The 17,175-nt window shown below is 36.9% G+C and overlaps 1 protein-coding gene across 4 annotated transcripts in view; it reads right to left on the bottom strand.

The window, feature by feature from the left end:
• LOC129727642 (A disintegrin and metalloproteinase with thrombospondin motifs 20) overlaps nucleotides 1-17,175 on the bottom strand; it is a 477,347-nt gene that overhangs the window by 61,732 nt on the left and 398,440 nt on the right. For all 4 annotated transcript variants that reach the window (XM_055685645.1, XM_055685647.1, XM_055685648.1 and 1 more), the window contains exon 8: nucleotides 9,542-9,662. In XM_055685645.1, coding sequence (XP_055541620.1) covers nucleotides 9,542-9,662 — 121 coding nt within the window. The remainder of the gene's footprint in view (nucleotides 1-9,541; nucleotides 9,663-17,175) is intronic.

Here is a 17,175-nt window from a genome sequence, read left to right as displayed (position 1 = left end):
ACTAAGGCTGTACTCTGAAATCGAGTATCACTCTTTTAGGACTTAGAAATATTGTATCTTGCTGTTGCCCACAATCGATCATTTTGTGTATTGTGTGGCTGCCTCAGGACCAACAGTTTCTCAACAGAAAAAAATTAACTTGCGACCAGCGTGCCGTGAAAGTAACATTTTCGCTCTCTGAAACCTCTTTTTACTAAGAGGACTGGGAAACGCAGTGAAGTCTACGCTTCTTGAAGGCCTTACGTCTTAGGGTAGTTGCCAAAATTTTGTAACAGATCCAACAGATATCTTTAGATCAATGGCGAGTTTTCGAAAAAAAAGTTGCTTTACTCGCCGGATACGCCCACAACACAACTTCAACGACTTACGGTGCCTTAGAAGATCGTGGCCAATCGTATATTCTACGGAGAATATCTCCTTGTATTTTTTGATGGTTATATAAAAGAAATCTCGCTTAGCCCCACAAGATTTGAAATGTTTGAACATTGTGCATGGGCGGACTCTACCACGACTTCCTGGAATTCTGCACAAGATATCAACAACTACCTGCAATCCTGTGACTCCCATCTTGTTTTGGAAGGATATGATCAGCCTGGCCTGATGTGATCAATCACTTCTTCAGGATTCTTGTATGCTGATCCCAATTGCTTTAACTTTTCTCAAACTAGCTGCTGCCTTCTTTATGGATTTGCCGTACTTGACATGAACATCAAAAACTGCTGGGATCGCATCCTAGACCTTGTGTTAATCAATGCGCTGCTGAGTTGTTCGTCAGTATTCTCAACGAGTTATTTCACCACCACCTTTCGGTATAGTCTTCGAAGCCTACTTTCTTGCGAACTTTGAAACGTTGTCGAACCAAAGCATTGAAACAGTATACTTATATGAGAACTCCCAATACAAAATGTATATTTAATATCACTAAAATCATACCTGGTTGATCGTTGCCTTCGCGTTACACTTGCTGCGGCGAAATCCGATTATTTTACAAACAGATTTGGCGTTCCCCGAGGTTGTATCGTTGGTCCACCACTATTTTCGATATTTTTCAACGACATATCACGCTTGCTCTCGTGTGGAGTTAGTTTAGTGTATACTGACGTCTTGAAATTTTTTTTAAGTCATACGAAACATTGAAGACTGCAAGGAACTTCAGCGGATGATCAATCTCTTTCAAAATTGGTGCTTGAGTAACCGCATGACTTTCAGTGCTCAAAAATGTTGTATTCTAGCTTTCACCCGTAAAACTGTACCAATCATATGGAATTACCAAATTTGTGGCACTCGCCTTGAGCGTGTAGATTCAGTAAAGGATATGGGGGTCATCCTGCCTGGACGCAAGTCTCACTTTTCGCGATCATTACTCAAAAGTAATTGCAAAAGTAAATCGCAATCTGAGATTCATCATGCGGACTTCGAAAGAATCCACCGAACAACAGAGCTTGCGATCACTTTACTATTCGCTTGTACGATCATCCCTTGAGAGTGCATGTGTAGTATGGAGTCCTTATACAGATCTTTGGATTACTCGGTTCGAAACTGTCCAGAAGAATTTTACGAGATTAGGCCTCAGACTGCTTCTGTGGAATAACGGAATCGGTGCAGACTTCTTGGAATGGAAACAATTTGCAGAAGGCGTGACTCCATCAGAGAAATATTCGCGGGAAAATTGTTGCTAGGTGTTGTTGACGCACATATAATACTAAACCAATTAAATACTGATGTGCCATCAATTCTCTTACGCCGGCGAGACCCGTTGGGATTGGAGTTTCGGAGGATGAAATACGGACGAAATGTACCGAGAATTTCGAAATATCGGCAAGTCCACGAGTTATTCGATTTCACTATGCAGTACCGGTGTTCAAAAACAAACTGAAACAATGCCAGTTGAAGTCTGTTGTCAGGAATAGGTGAGTTTCTGTCTATTGCTTTATTTCGTGAAAATATTTGCTTCCTGGTGTTTCTTTTTCTGGTACAAAACTGTTTTCAAATTTAAGAAAATTAGACGGCTGCAGATTTTTATTGCCAGGATTCGGCACCAGGGCTCTACATTTTCGAAACGAAACAACGAAACTGATATACTCGCGCTGTCATTTCGATTCGAACAGTTTTATTTTCACTTGATTCCTTTCGGCTACTGTCAACGAATCACTTCTTTCTCTCTTTCCCTCTTTCTTCTTTCGGATCATTTCAAATGAAACTAATGACTATTTCAATCGACGGAGAGAGTGACGGAGAGAGAGACTCTTTCCTTTTTTTCAGCGTCTCAATTGAAATTAGCACCGCATCGCGTCGTTTGATGGTAGTTTTCTAGAACCGCAAGCCGTAGTTAGAACGGCAATGGCATCCAATAAATTAGTTACGCAAGTTCCGATCAATATTTCCTCCATATATATGCGTGAAGTACTGTATGAAAGCCTTCTGTCTCCGTCAGCGCTCATTGTCATTTTCAATTGAGAATCGTCACGTGAGAGTGATGGTGATAATCTCCGCTTTCAATTGAAAAGCGTTCGTATCAATTTCAAGCCCTTTAGTTGTCAGAATCACAGCAAGAGCTTTCAACTGGGTGTCATGTGACTCACAAAGTGCTCTAAAATGATACAAAAGATTTTCAATTGAAAGCGCCGGGTCAAAGCTCCACTATAACCTGATAATTGTCAATAGAAAATGACTTTGTCAGGATCTGTTCAGCACAGAATGCTGCGTTGCAAAAATAAGGCAAAGCATCATTTTCAAATCGTTTTTTAGAGTGTCAGATAAGTTTACAATTACCAATTACTGAATATTCACTGATTAGGCCTAACCTTTTTATATTTTTTCTTGATTTTCAGCTTGAAGCGAAAATAGCACTGACGCGATTTCAGAATTTACGCGGTTACTTTTACGCATATGTGTTTTTACAAAGACTTTGATGTACAGTAGTAGGCTGACACGATATGGTTCTACGTCAAACCAGGTTACGGAAATGTTACTCTACGTGGAACATCGTGCCGAGCTTCAAAGACGGTAATTTCGATGTTGGCGACAATCCGCGTGATATAAAGCTAAAAACTTTCGAAGAAGCAAAGTTGGATGAATTGCCAAACGCAGGAACAGCTTGCTTTAGTTTAAGGAGTTACCCACATAGCCATTTCCAAAAAATTGCTTTTTGTTCTAAATTGAATTGCATTTTTATTAAAAGAAAAAGAAAACGAAAAGTTCGTTGAGCAGCTAATAAAATATTTGATATTTTCTACACATTTCACATTTTGGCCGTTTGTGTTGTTTTTGTCATCTTAAAAAGAATAAACTTGGACACGACCATCACGGATTTGGCTCAAAGCTGGGGGAATTATTCATCTGGGTTCACTATGAAAAAATCCCAATTTTGGTGTCGATTGGAATACCCCCCGCTCTGTGGGACCCCCCTCTTAGTGACAAAGTCAGGCTATTTTTGTTCAAAATTCTGTTTTTCTTTTTCTTACAATTCATAGATGAAGGACGTCTGCGGAATACTGATAGATGATTTTTAAAGAAAATAAACCAAGGAATCAAAAAAAATATTATATTTGACTGGGAGTGTTGCTTGATAGATTATTTTTGAATTTGAAAACTAAATTTACTATTTTCGGCAAATGCAGCCATTTTTATTTTAAATTTGATAATTTCATCGTGTTCCTTGGAAAATTTCACGTAAGAAACAACTATCATCCCGAGGTAATATGAGCCAATCTCGAGATATAACATTTTTACGAAAATAGTTGTAAATTTCGTAATTAATTTATTTTATAGTTTATAGCCGTAAGACACCAAAAAATATTGATGAGTGAATTTTGAAGACAATAAACCAAGGAATCCAGAAAAACATTATTTTTGACCGGAAGTGTTGCCAGATATTTTATTTTTTTATTTTAAAACTAAATTTGCATTTTTCGGCAAATGTAGCTGAGTTTATATGAAATTTGAAGGTTTAATCGTGTTTCTTGGAAAATTTTACATAAGAAATACTTATCACCCCGTGGTAATATGAGCCAATCTCGAGATATAGCATTTTTACAAAAATGGTTTTAAATTTCGTAATTAGTTTTTCGTAAAAATGCTATATCTCGAGATTGGCTCATATTACCACGGGGTGACAAGTGTTTCTTACGTAAAATTTTCTGAGAAACACGATGAAACCTTCAAATTTAAAATAAACTCAGCTACATTTGCCGAAAAATGCAAATTTAGTTTTAAAATAGAAAAATAATCTATATGGCAACACTTCCGGTCAAAAATAATATTTTTTCTGGATTCCTTGGTTTATTTTCTTCAAAATTCACTCATCACTATTTTTCGAGTGGCTTACGGCTATAAACTATAAAATAAATTAATTACGAAATTTACAACTATTTTCGTAAAAATGTTATATCTCGAGATTGGCTCATATTACCTCGGGATGATAGTTGTTTCTTACGTGAAATTTTCCAAGGAACATGATGAAATCATCAAATTCAAAATCAAAATGGCTGCATTTGCCGAAAAATGTAAATTTAGTTTTCAAATACAAAAATAATTTATCTGGCAACACTTCCGGTCAAAACTTATATTTTTTCTGGATTTCTTGGTTTATATGCTTCAAAAATCATCTATCAGTATTCTGCGGACGTCCTACATCTATGAATTGTAAGAAAAAGAAAAACGGAATTGTGAACAAAAATTGCCTGACTTTGTAACAAAGAGGGGGGTCCCACTGAGCGGGGGGTGTTTCAATCGACACCAAAATTGGGATTTTTTCATATTGAACCTAGATGAATAATTACCCCAGCTTTGAGCCAAATCCGTGATGGTCGTGTCCAAGTGGCATGTTTTGAAAATGTGTAAAATGCAACATTTAGAAATAAACATTTTTCACTTTTTTAATGTTTTTGTCATACAGTAATCTCCCGATTATATTAGTACCCGATTTTATCTGCCCCCGATTTTATCGGCCCCCTTTTTCATCCGTTTTTATCATCATATAACATTTCATAAAAAAAATGTTAGTATGAACTGATTTTTTATTTAGATTCAATATTTTAGTACTTTTGCACAGCTCTGTTTAGAATAACATCATTCTGGATATAGTTTTCATTGAAAATTCAATCATTGCACAGTGTTTTATTTTGGAGTTTTCGTTCGATTAATTGAATAGTGATTCGAGCCATAAAGTATATCCATATATTTTTTAAGCCATTAAACAACGCATCTTTCGATATAGAAAAATGGGTGATCAGTTCACCTAAAAGTTAGATAGAAAATTTTCTTCTTCATTTGACTGTGATAGACGCATAGTGTCTTCAGTAAATCTCTTACATTTTACGAACCATAAGAATTTTCTTTCAAAAGGCACTAAAAATCCCAATTTTCTTTCTAATTTTTTACCATATTTTCCGAATTTTTAAAAAAAAGTTATCTGCCTTCTTAAAATGCATGTTTTTGCAAAAAAATATTATGTTTTATCTATCAAAATAAACAAGCTTTATATGAAAAAGAACCACATACGACAAGATTTCCAGCCATTTAGTTTTTCCGATCCTTGGAATGAATTTTAACGCATTACATTAGTGTTGCGTCAAAAAATTACTATTTGAGTCAGTTTTACGAAGGAATAGTCATGTATTGCTAGTCTACGAAGGATAGCGGTTGAAAAGATTAATAATATGTTCAAAAAAGTTACGTTTATCAATCAGATGTTTTAAAATTGTTCCAAATCAGTATTCCAAATCAGAATCATCAACTTACGAGTTATTTTTAACTGAATTTTTTTTTATGCGGTTCCTACCCACCACATAAAAAACGTTTTTTTTTCAATAATGTTGTGGAAACATTGTTTTGTAGCTACACGTGAAGATTGAGAAGATTTTTTTATGCGATTTATTTTGTGCGGTCCCTATCCTTCGCACAAAAACAGGTTGGACTGTATATGTCTTATTTGTCATTTTTAACATTTTTGGCTTATTTGACATTTGGATCAGAATTCGTGAAACGGATCACTAAAAATCGCGATGTCTTTTTTTCTCAAATAAGTATTAAAAACTTCAAGAGTTTCACTCGGGAAGTTGATTTTCCAATTTTTATTGAATTTAAGTAAGTTTTCAAGTAGTTATTGTCATTTGAAATTTAGGTCAAAATTGTTTTTAAACAGACATAGCTTTAAAAGTATTGCATCGAATTTGATGAAATTTTCACAGCAGATGCATCCCAAGTTGTAGTTTACGAAAATATTTTTTTCGAGAAAAAAATATTTTTTCAATAGTAACTATTTAAAACAATATGTTGAAAATCTAGGTTCTGGGGCACTGAAAAATCTGAAAAAAATCACAAGCAATTCTGACAAAATTTCGAAACTACCCTGAAAATTTCGCGGTGGTGTTATTTTTTGATCAAAAGATATGGGCCTTCAAAGTTGGTGCCGCAACGCATTTTCAAGCGAGAAACGCTCCTAAACCCAGTTTTCTTCAGTTCTCATACCGAAAAGTGCACCATAATGTCTAGAAGTAATAACAGGGGCGATCTTACCCTGCTGATGCGTTCTGTACGGTTGTCCCCTAACTAAATTTTGCATTATTTTTTTAGTAAAATGTGTAGGTAGGCTTGCGAGTTGTTGCGGGCATAAAGTATACTGTCTTCATCATTAAGTTGGGTAACAGACTAAGCATAGTTTGACTGTTTTGCGGCTAAAAACCATTTCTGTTAAACTAATTTTACAAACCTTACAGAATTTTTGCATATAATTGAAACTGGGATTGTCAATAGTAGTACTGCTCACTCGCTTCTCGCTTGAAAATGCGTTCGGCACCAGCTTTGAAAGCCTATATCTTTTGATCAAAAAATAACCAACACGAAATTTTCAGGGTAGTTTCGACATTTCGTCAAAAATACTTGTGATTTTTTTCAGATTTTTCAGTGCCCCAGAACATAGACTTTCAACATACTGTTTTAATTAGTTACTATTGAAAAAAATATTTTTTTCTCCAAAAATTTTTTTTCGTAAACTACAACTTGGGATGCGTCTGCTGTGAAAATTTCATCAAATTCGATGCAAGTGTGAAACTCTTGAAGTTTATGATACTTATTTGAAAAAATTAGACATCGCGATTTTTAGTGATCCGTTTCACGAATTCTGACCCATTTTTGTCATTTCAAACATTTTTAACATTCTCAACATTTTTGACATCTGTGCCAATTTTGTAATTCTCGATATTTAAATGATTTTTTGACAATTTTTGTTATTTTTGACACTCTTGACCAGTGATGGAAAAAATCATTTGTAGCGATTTTGGATACAATTCAAACCAAGCCTAAGATGCATTGACATCGGCGTCAGTATGCGAGTAAATAAGTATCGGTGTTGGTTGGTACACTTTCTTCGTGAGTGTACATCAGAACACGTAGTTCTCGATGAGTACAACTCAATAAACATTCAATAAACATAAACAATAAACAACCCTGATCTATTCTTATTTATTTGGTTGATGATCATGCCTGTTTTGTTGAAAAAAGATAGCAAATGACAGTGTACACTCTCCTTCTCTCGCTCCGCTGCCACTCAGTCAGCACTCAACATCATAATCTCCCGTTACTATCCTTTCTTTTCTTAACTACGGGTGTATGGAGAGCAGTGCTGATAAAAGTCATTTTCCCCAGCAAAATTCTTCGAAAACTACAGCCAATCGTTTTCAATTTTCACTTCCAATGATCGCAGCACTCTTTCAGATACACTAGATTTTCGTCATAGTAACGTGCTCTTATACTCAGATGAAATAGATCGCGCGCATCGTTCACGGTTACGGAATAAAATTTGACGACAAATCCAACCAAATGTTCTTCACTTCAAAGCGAAAAAGAAAAACAAACAGTCCACTCAATCAAAATAAACCTCACCGAAACACTTTTTCACTGACACTGACCGATGCATTGACAATCTTCGTTAAGTGATAAACTGATTTTGTTGTCTTGCTTTCATCGCATGAAATATAATGAGGTGTTTTGACAGTTCACTTCCATGCAAAAAGCGGGAAAGGAGAACTCTGAAAGGATTGTAAAAAAATAACGTTTATGGATGCTTTTTTTCACTTTCACTCAAGAGTGTCAACAAATATCAACCCTGATGGAGAGACAAAAACAACGAGCGACTCGCTTCGTAGAACTGATATAGTCTAATCATGTGTCTGTTTTCTCCCAGAAATATGCACCAAATCATTATTTCATCACGGATTGTGAGGATTCAGGTTTATTCGCAATTTGAACAGACCATGAGTTGTGTAGCTTGAGCGAAAACGACGATAGAGTCATATTCGTCTCATTTCCAAGCTTTTTTCTGTAGATTTCAACATTTTCGTTTTGATATTGTTTATTATCAACCAAATATATTTATTTTTGACAATTTTGGCATTTTGGACATTTTTGGCATATGGATATTTTTACCAGTTTGGACATGTTTCATATTTTAAACATATCTTAGTTTTGATATTTTTCATATTTCACACATAATTTTGCAGTTTCAACAATTTTGATAGTTAAAAAAACTTTGACAGATTTAACAGTTTTGCTCAGGCTCATTTTTCGGCCGTAATACATTGTATCCCACCCTGTGGAGACAAACAAAAAATCATCGCGTCTGTTCTTCAACCGGGGCGCGATTGTGGCTGGTCATGGGGTGCCCAACAGTTTTAAAATAGCCGCAGTTGTCCGTGGAATTCAATTACGAATTCCCGCTGTCTGCATCTGCATAATCGAATTCAAAAACTAATTCAGTCAATAATTCTTCGGTTTATCCGAACCGTTGGTCCATACAGCAGCAGATGAAATGCCGCACTAGAAGAACAGCTCGGGCTTGTAACGGCCGCAAGTATAGAGAGACGCAGGCGACACGAGGCACAACCATTTAGATAAATCAACCACGCGAAGCCGTGTTTTTTCTGCTGCTGCTGCCCCACACCGGTAGCAAGCTGTTCGATATGGAATTTACTCTGTTGTTCGCTGTTGTCTAGCTGGCCAACAGTTCGCTACCGTGCTGGAAGTAAATAGTGCTAGTTGAGATAGTAATCTTTTTTACGGTGGTAAGAGAGCAATAAAATTTCAATTATTACGAATAGTTTGCACTGGGTAGGACCGAACAAGAGGCAAACTTGATAATGGCCACGGGTGAAGTTCATTGATGTACCTCTGGGTAACCGAAGGTTAACAAAAGGTATACCGCCTCATAAAACTTATGCCTGGTCTAACGAGCTTTTGTGATGGGCTGGAAGCAGTTCTAATTAGCAGTGTGTGAGTAAATTTTAAAAACATAGTTTTTTTTTTAATGTTTTTAAGCCAAAGCGATTCACTACGACCGGGAATACGACCCCTAGGGAAGCACTGTACAATTAAGTTTGAGTAACAGCAGTGATCGCCTAGTTCCACTTGTTTGGTATCATAAAAAACCGACCGACATTACAAATTTCGTTCGAGATAACAATAAATAATTAGGACCCTGCTAGTAGTGGCGTGCTGCAAGTATAAATCCTACATTACTGATCGGGCCGGAGTCGTTTCTTACCTTTGCTGCCATTGAGATCGAGCGCACTGTGTGCCGCGAGGTTCTGGTGGAGGTACAGGATATGCACGACTGCTATCTTAATTGAATTTCCAATGCTGGCGTCGGCGTAAATGCTGGAAACCTGTGTTGCAATTAGAATGAACAAAAGTAGAAATGATTAGCTCACTAGAAGAATTTATCACGCTGAGAATGCTAAGGTTACATTAGGATTTGAATATATTACAGCACCCGTCGTTGTAGAACAAACAAGTCTTGGGCTTATATTTTTCACACAAGAGACATCAACGTGAAAGCGACGAACTTGAATGCGGCAAGCGCGGCACAAGTCCAAGTGAATGTCGACCGTTACAGCACGTGACCCCGAAGGCTTACGGGAAATTTATGGATCAATCGATCGACAGATTTCGATAGAGAGCTCGAGTTCGAGAGAGAGAGAGAGAGACAAAAAAAGTGCATTAACGGTTCCGACCGTCGTTCATACTAGGGGCAATTTTGATCTTGGTTCGATTAGGAAATGAATTATGACGGCTACCATGCAGAAAACAGAAGATACATATGGGGAAATGTTCACTTCACACCACGAACTTACTGTCCAACGAACGGCACTCGCTGGTAGCTGTTCAATTGGATCAAGATTGTTTTACACGCCGGAGGAGCGATTAATCATCAGTCAGCGTTGGAACAAAGCGGCCGAGCTAAAAAGGCCATGCAAGAGATAATTGTGCGGATAATTGAATTTTCCCACTTTACTCTCTTTTTTCATGTAGCAACATTTAGTTAAGCGGTGAGTGAGAGTGCTACTTTAAAGAAAAACTGCTCGTTTATATTTTAATATTTATAGGTAAGTGGATTTGCCCGTGGGACGATTGTAGTGAGTGATGTTATAAATTGATTTACATAAAAATTGATTGATTGCGATCGGATGTTTAGAGCGCTGTTGAGTACGGCTTCGAGGGAGGTTCGAATGTTTTGCGAGTTTGCGGAGATGCGTCTCGTTTTGGTCAGATCGATTAGTGAGGGCGTACGTTAGCTTGGGTCTTCGTCGGTGGTATTTCACAAGCGAAGGCAGGTAATTTATCAACTTGGCATATATTGCTGTGCAATCGATTGGTTGTGCCGCATAAACTGTTTATTATTTGATTCATTGTTCACTGATTCGAAAATAAACTGAAGTAAGGACCTTTTAAAAATGAAAATTACAATTTCATTAGTTTGATTTTACTGGAGACGCATTATACTTTAATCAAAAATGTGTCGTAAATCAAAAAGGAAATTGGATTGACGTTAAAATGTGATACCATCCACTCTCTTTGATGGCAAACAGAGTAGTTCGTGTTATTTTGTGGTGATATTTAATCGTTATTTTACGTGTGAAATAGTGAAGTGATTCACGGTAGATATATTCTAACGTGTTTCGGTAGTGAATCTACACAAGGCTAAGTACAAGAACAGTTGCTTCAGCAGCTTGTTCGCATTAAAGTTTGTTTAAAATAAAATCCCCCCAGCGAATTAGCTGCGGTGGTGATCATTTTTTTTGCCTATCTCTTGTTTCCCTGCATGTCTGTTGGTATAGCGTCCCGTGTTAACGTGTTTTGTGTGCGATGATTTGTTCTGGCTGTGGAACGGCAATTGTCCTATCGGATTTGCCGTTGAAATGTGTGGGCTTCAACTGTGCACGTTTGTTTCACTACAAGTGCACTGGACTCACCAAGGCAACGGCAAAGATTATAACAGATAACGTTAATCTTTGCTTCAAGTGTGATGAATGTTTATCAAACCAGTGTTGTGGTGGGCAGCATTTGGTTTCGGACGTCAAGCGTATCGAAGAAGAGATGAAGAAAATATCTTCTCTCACTGATTCGGTCATTGCAATGCGAGACCAAATATCGGCCCAGATAAACAGCGCGTTGAGTGTCGGTGTTGAACAGTTGAGATTAAATGTTAATGAGTCTCTTGAAAAATTATTTTGTGAGCAATTTGAAAAATTGAATAACTCGGTTTTGGAATGAAATACGCGTCAGAATATAGCTGCGATGAACGATGCTCGCGCGCGGAATGGGCCGGTTCCTTCTGAATCGGACCAAATCGGCAAAAAGCGTAAAATTGAATATGATAACAACGATCAAAATGATGTTTTTGATGACGACGCAACATTTGCGAAAGTCGTTAAAAGACACAGTAAAAGTAAAAAAAAAAAAACGAGTACAAGTCAAATTAATAGTAATAGTAATAATTATAATGGTTTTAAACCGGCCAAACCTAAGACTCGTCCGGTTACTGTGATTAAACCTAAAGAGTCCAAACAAGCTTGCGAGGAAACTCGGAAGTTTTTGAAAACTAACTTAGATCCAAAAACACACAAAGTTAGTAATTTTAGGAACGGTAAAGATGGTTCCATTATTGTAGAATGCGCTGTTGGCGAAAATGTTGAAAATGTGAAAAATGGCATTGAAAGTAATCTGGGTGAAAGTTACAGCGCTGTTGTACTCACATCGGTGCCAAGATTGAAAATAGTGGGCATGAGCGAGAATCTTTCTCCTGATGTTTTTATTGACTATTTAACGAGTCAAAATGAAGGCATCACAATAAATAATATAAAAGTAGTAAATATTTTTGAAAATCCACGCTTCACTTATAACAAGTATAGCGCGGTAATAGAAGTTGATTTAGAAGCGTATAATAGCTTATTAGCTGCTAAGCAAGCAGAGCCGGATTTATGGGGGGGCCCAGGGGGCCCGGGCCCCGGGCCCCCACAAATCGACAAAAAGATTTTTTCTCTTTAAAAAAGAGATTTAATCAAAAGTTCGATTTACAGTAAGAAAATTCGAACAGACCATTACAATCTTTACACTTTCCTTAAGTGTTATTTTTTCGCGAGCGCCAATATTGCAACTACATCCATAAAACTTCACCTTGGATTCTCTTGGAATGACACACATTAACACACCATTTGAATCGAACCAGCCCGCATTAAACGCCTAGAGCTAAAGTTTGGCCGACTGTCATTAAAAGCGATAATCGAAGTGTCAAAACTCGTTCCAATCGAACATCAGCAATGTTAAAACTATGATGAAAAAACTGTTGACTGTTTGATTGGAACTTTTCAATGACAGTCGGCCAAACTTTAACTCTAGGGCTTTAGCGCGCATGGGTGGTAAAGCAGATAAAGAAAATAACCCACAAGTTTTTTAATGCATTGCTTTTGCTCACTGGTCCGAATCAGGGATACCAGATGTGCTTTGCAAAATGCAGATTTTCTGAGCTCGTGTGCAACTTTAATTGACCTGCAGATATGTGTAGTTTTTTCCTAGTTTCCATTATTGTCAGAGTCGTCTTATATTTGTGCAGTCTTTCTCAAATTGTGTGCAAATTTTTGCCTGTGGATCGCATTTTTTTCAAATTGCGGTAGTTTTTTTTCAGGTATCAAGAAAAAAGTTTGAAGATGAAACATATTAAAAATAGGTTGCGTGCGACTGTGAAGAATAAAAGGCAGTCAAACTTAGCATTATTAAGTTTCTAATACGAGTATACTGAAGAAGTTATGTTGATTATTTAATTAATAAGTTTTCTGCAAAAAAACTCGTAAAGCATAGTTTCCAAGCGAAGTGAAAAATTTGACAAGTAAAAAGCTTAAATTTTCGCTTGCGAAATCTGTCGTGAAAACCCGTTTGTGGAACACGCAGGTATTTCACCAGTCTGCAATTTACAGTTTAAGTGAAGCGAAATTCACGAGTTTACACTCCGAGCGAAGTGAAAATTGGCTGCAACTGACAGAATATAAACGCACGCAAGTTTTTGCTTGCTGCTGCTTTTTTCACTAGCGTTTGCATGCGTGAAAAAAGTGAACACAAGAAAAAGATGAGATCCACAACCTTTCGCGATCGCACAACGATTTCGCTTGATCGAATTTGTCTACAGTTCCTAGCGAAGTGAAATTTTTGCAGGTTGCATTTTTCACGAGCGTAAAAAAAATGATCATTTTGTATGAGATTTTCACTTCGCTTGGAACTCTAAATAGGACTTAAGAAAAAATTCTAACAAATTTTTGGTAATTTTTCAATAGCAAATAAATGCTTTTAACTTGTACGATAAAAAACAGTTTTGTTTAATTTTGGGGCCCCCACAATCGTAAATCCGGCCCTGTAAGCAAGTAAATGTAGAGTTTGATCGATGCTTAGTACTTCCCGCGATAAACGCGATAAAATGAATAGAGAGCGTAAAATGAACTTGGACGTCAACCATGCCGCATTCAGTTCAGAGTGCGTGATTTATAAAAGACTTTTTAATCAAAAGAAAAGCAGCTTGCGTTTCAATAAATAGCAAACAAGTTCCAAGAAAAGTGTGAATCACATTGATTTTCTGTATTTTAATATTGCAGGGTTGACAACAAACTACGTTGCATTACGTCAGGTTGTTGAAGATAAACGTCCACTTTTAGTGTTCTTATCAGACACACATATTGCCGATATTGACGCATTTGATCAATATAGTATTCCGGGATATAACGTTGCTGCTTGCTTATCACACTCTAGACAAACTGGCGGTGTTGCTATTTATTAGAGATGGTCGGGTATGGGAAATTTGTTACCCGTACCCGACCCGTACCCGACTCAACGAAAATTTTCAAACCCGTACCCGACCCGAACCCGAAGTCCGGTTTGTTTAAAATACCCGTACCCGACCCGAAACCGAAAAATATATATTCCAACTACCCGTACCCGACCCGTACCCGATAGAAAAAAACGCCGAAATTGCCGGTACCCGACCCGTCCTGGATTTTTGTTTTTAATTTTTTTATTTCAAAATGCCTGGGTACCTCGCACATTTTATGCACTGATTGTCATATGTGGTTTCTCGAGATAATGGCCGGAGTTAGGCTAGAACCGAGTGTGCGTGTGAAGGAATGATAATGAACCCAGAGTTTCAGGCGGGTGGTACACTATAAGGAATCGGTCCAATATGAAAAGTGCATGTCTGGTAAAGTATAAAATAAACGACGAGTTTTATAAACTCATTAAAGGGTCAAACGAATTTTGAAAGGTCAAAATTAATATAGTTTATAACTTGAGAAAAATTTGATGATTCACTACAATAGCCAAAAACCTGTAATTTTGAGTATAGATTCGGTGTCATCGATAAATTTTAAAAATCGGTAAAAAAAACAGATATTTCTGCACATGCGGCATCCTTGGTCACAGTACAAACCAAGACTATGCTATCGCTGTCAAATCTCATATATTTGTTTCGTACTAAACATCTCAATGCACAGTGGGAAAGCGCTGGTCATCAAAACAAATGATTAAATGTCAGCTGTTTCATAATATTTTTCCATTATTGATATAACATTTAAGTGCTTAAGTCCAAAATTTGGGTGTAATATCATAAAATTTGATTTTTTATAACTTTTCAAAGCTCGGCATACAGACGTTTTTTTGACATATTAAAAAAAAAAAATCATTACTTTGAAACGCTCTGCAGCTTCAATGATAGCTTGTTTTTTTTTTGGCCTCGAAGAAAAAGTTGATTTGTAGTTAGTTTTTATTACCTATTATAATATATAATATTGTTTTAATTTTTATAAAAACAATTTTTTTTCGCGAAATTTGGTTTGGATTTCAGGAGTTGTGCAAAAACTAAGTAATCTGTTTTTGTAAAGAGGACGCCCTGTGGCGTTGCTTGTGATTAAAGATCATATAATTCTGTTTAATAAAAAAGTGAGGGGAAAAGTGCTAAAAATTAAGAGAAATTAAGTCACGTGCTTTGTGAACGTCCCCAAATAAAAAGTTGTATAGAGATTCGTGTTCAGCACCCCAAAATTAGGTAAATATCATATTTTTGTCGTTTTTACCGAGACTTTTTTCAGCATTTGTATTCAGCATTTGTATTAAGTCGCCCCACTGCAATGCTCCGCGGTTTTCCTGACAGTTATGAAAAAATCCCGACAAAAATTCCATTTGAATCAAAACCGCTGCAGGAAGAACTATTCAATCTAACATTAGAAAGCGATAGCATGATGTCATCAAGCGGTGCATGATGGGCGATCTCGCGTTGAGTGAGGATGTGCGATTTTTTCTCCGATCATACCGATTATCGACATTAAGAAAACACCCAGGCTTGAAATGATAAAAATTAAATTCTCATAATGCACGAAAATTGAATTACCCGTACCCGACCCGTACCCGACCAATAGAGAATTTTTCAAACCCGTACCCGACCCGAACCCGACCCGAACCCGAAGCCTTGGTTTTTTGATTACCCGTACCCGACCCGAACCCGTAAAATATGTTTTGACGTTACCCGAAACCCGACCCGAACCCGTCGGGTACGGGTCGGGTACGGGTTTCGGGTAAAAATACCCGTACCTGACCATCTCTACTATTTATGTCAAAGAATCGGTTCAGTTCGAGCTTTGCCGAAACGAAGCTAAGGATGGCAACTGGTTTTTGGGCATTACAGTAATTCGTGGCATGAAGTTGGGCAATTTTGGTGTTTTATATCATTCTCCTAATACCAGTGACCAGCGTTTCCTTGAAATATTGGAAACTGGCTTGAGGAATTTCTTGATTTTAGTAAATTGAACATATTGGCTGGTGATTTCAATATTAACTGGCGAGATGATGCAAATTCGAATCATTTGAAGCGCTTAGTTGAATCTTTCAATTCAAAACAAAGTGTTGACGAATATACGCGCATTTCCCAGCGAAGTAGAACTTTGATTGATCATGTTTATTCCAATTTTGATTCTATTCTTTCAGTTACGAATTCCGATATGAAAATAACCGATCATGAGACATTAATGATTAATGTATTAGATAGAATGAATGATAACAATGATTTAATAAAATTGAAATGCTGGAGAAAATATTCGAAACAGACTGTTTCGAATCTTGTTGAAAGAAGCTTGGGTTTTCCAATCGCGGGCTGTAATTTAGATGATTCGGCAGCTGTTCTTACAAACATCTTGAAAACGTGTACGAATCAATTAGTTGAACACAAATTAGTTTCTCCGAAAAACTCGAACAGCTGGTACAGATTTGATCTTTTACGTCTAAAACGCAAGAGGGATAAATTGTACAAAAAGTTTTGTAGGTCTAACAGGCAGGATCATTGGAAGGAGTACACGATCGCGCGTAATAAGTATTCACACACGTTAAAAAAGACGCGTTGTGAATATATACAGAGGAAGATTATTCAGCATCAATACAACAGCAAAGAGTTATGGAAAATTTTGAAATCTTTATTAAAACCTAGTAATAATAAACCGCGGTCCAAACTTTTGATGGCACATAAGAACAAACAGAACAAGTAATTGCTAGTAAGTTCAATGATTATTTCATCAATAGTGTTTATAGAATAGATCAATCAATCAATTGAACTGGTCGATGAACCGGATGAAATAAAACAGCCGACTAACGTTAATAGTAGATTTGATGGTTTTCACCCAATCACAATGGATGACCTTAAAAATATTTGTTTTTCATTAGGTAAAACGGCTGGAGTGGACAATGTAAATGCTAGGGCCATTCAAGATTGCTTCAATGTTATTGGTCACACTCTGCTGCACCTTATTAATGAATCATTGTTAACTGGGCACGTGCCTAAAGTGTGGAAAAAATAGTTGGCTGTTCCGATTC

The sequence above is a fragment of the Wyeomyia smithii genome, chromosome 3 (genome assembly GCF_029784165.1).
Source record: "Wyeomyia smithii strain HCP4-BCI-WySm-NY-G18 chromosome 3, ASM2978416v1, whole genome shotgun sequence".
Lineage (NCBI taxonomy): Eukaryota > Metazoa > Arthropoda > Insecta > Diptera > Culicidae > Wyeomyia > Wyeomyia smithii.
The sequence above is the reverse complement of the archived record's forward strand: the minus strand, read 5'-3'. Positions and strand labels throughout refer to the sequence as shown.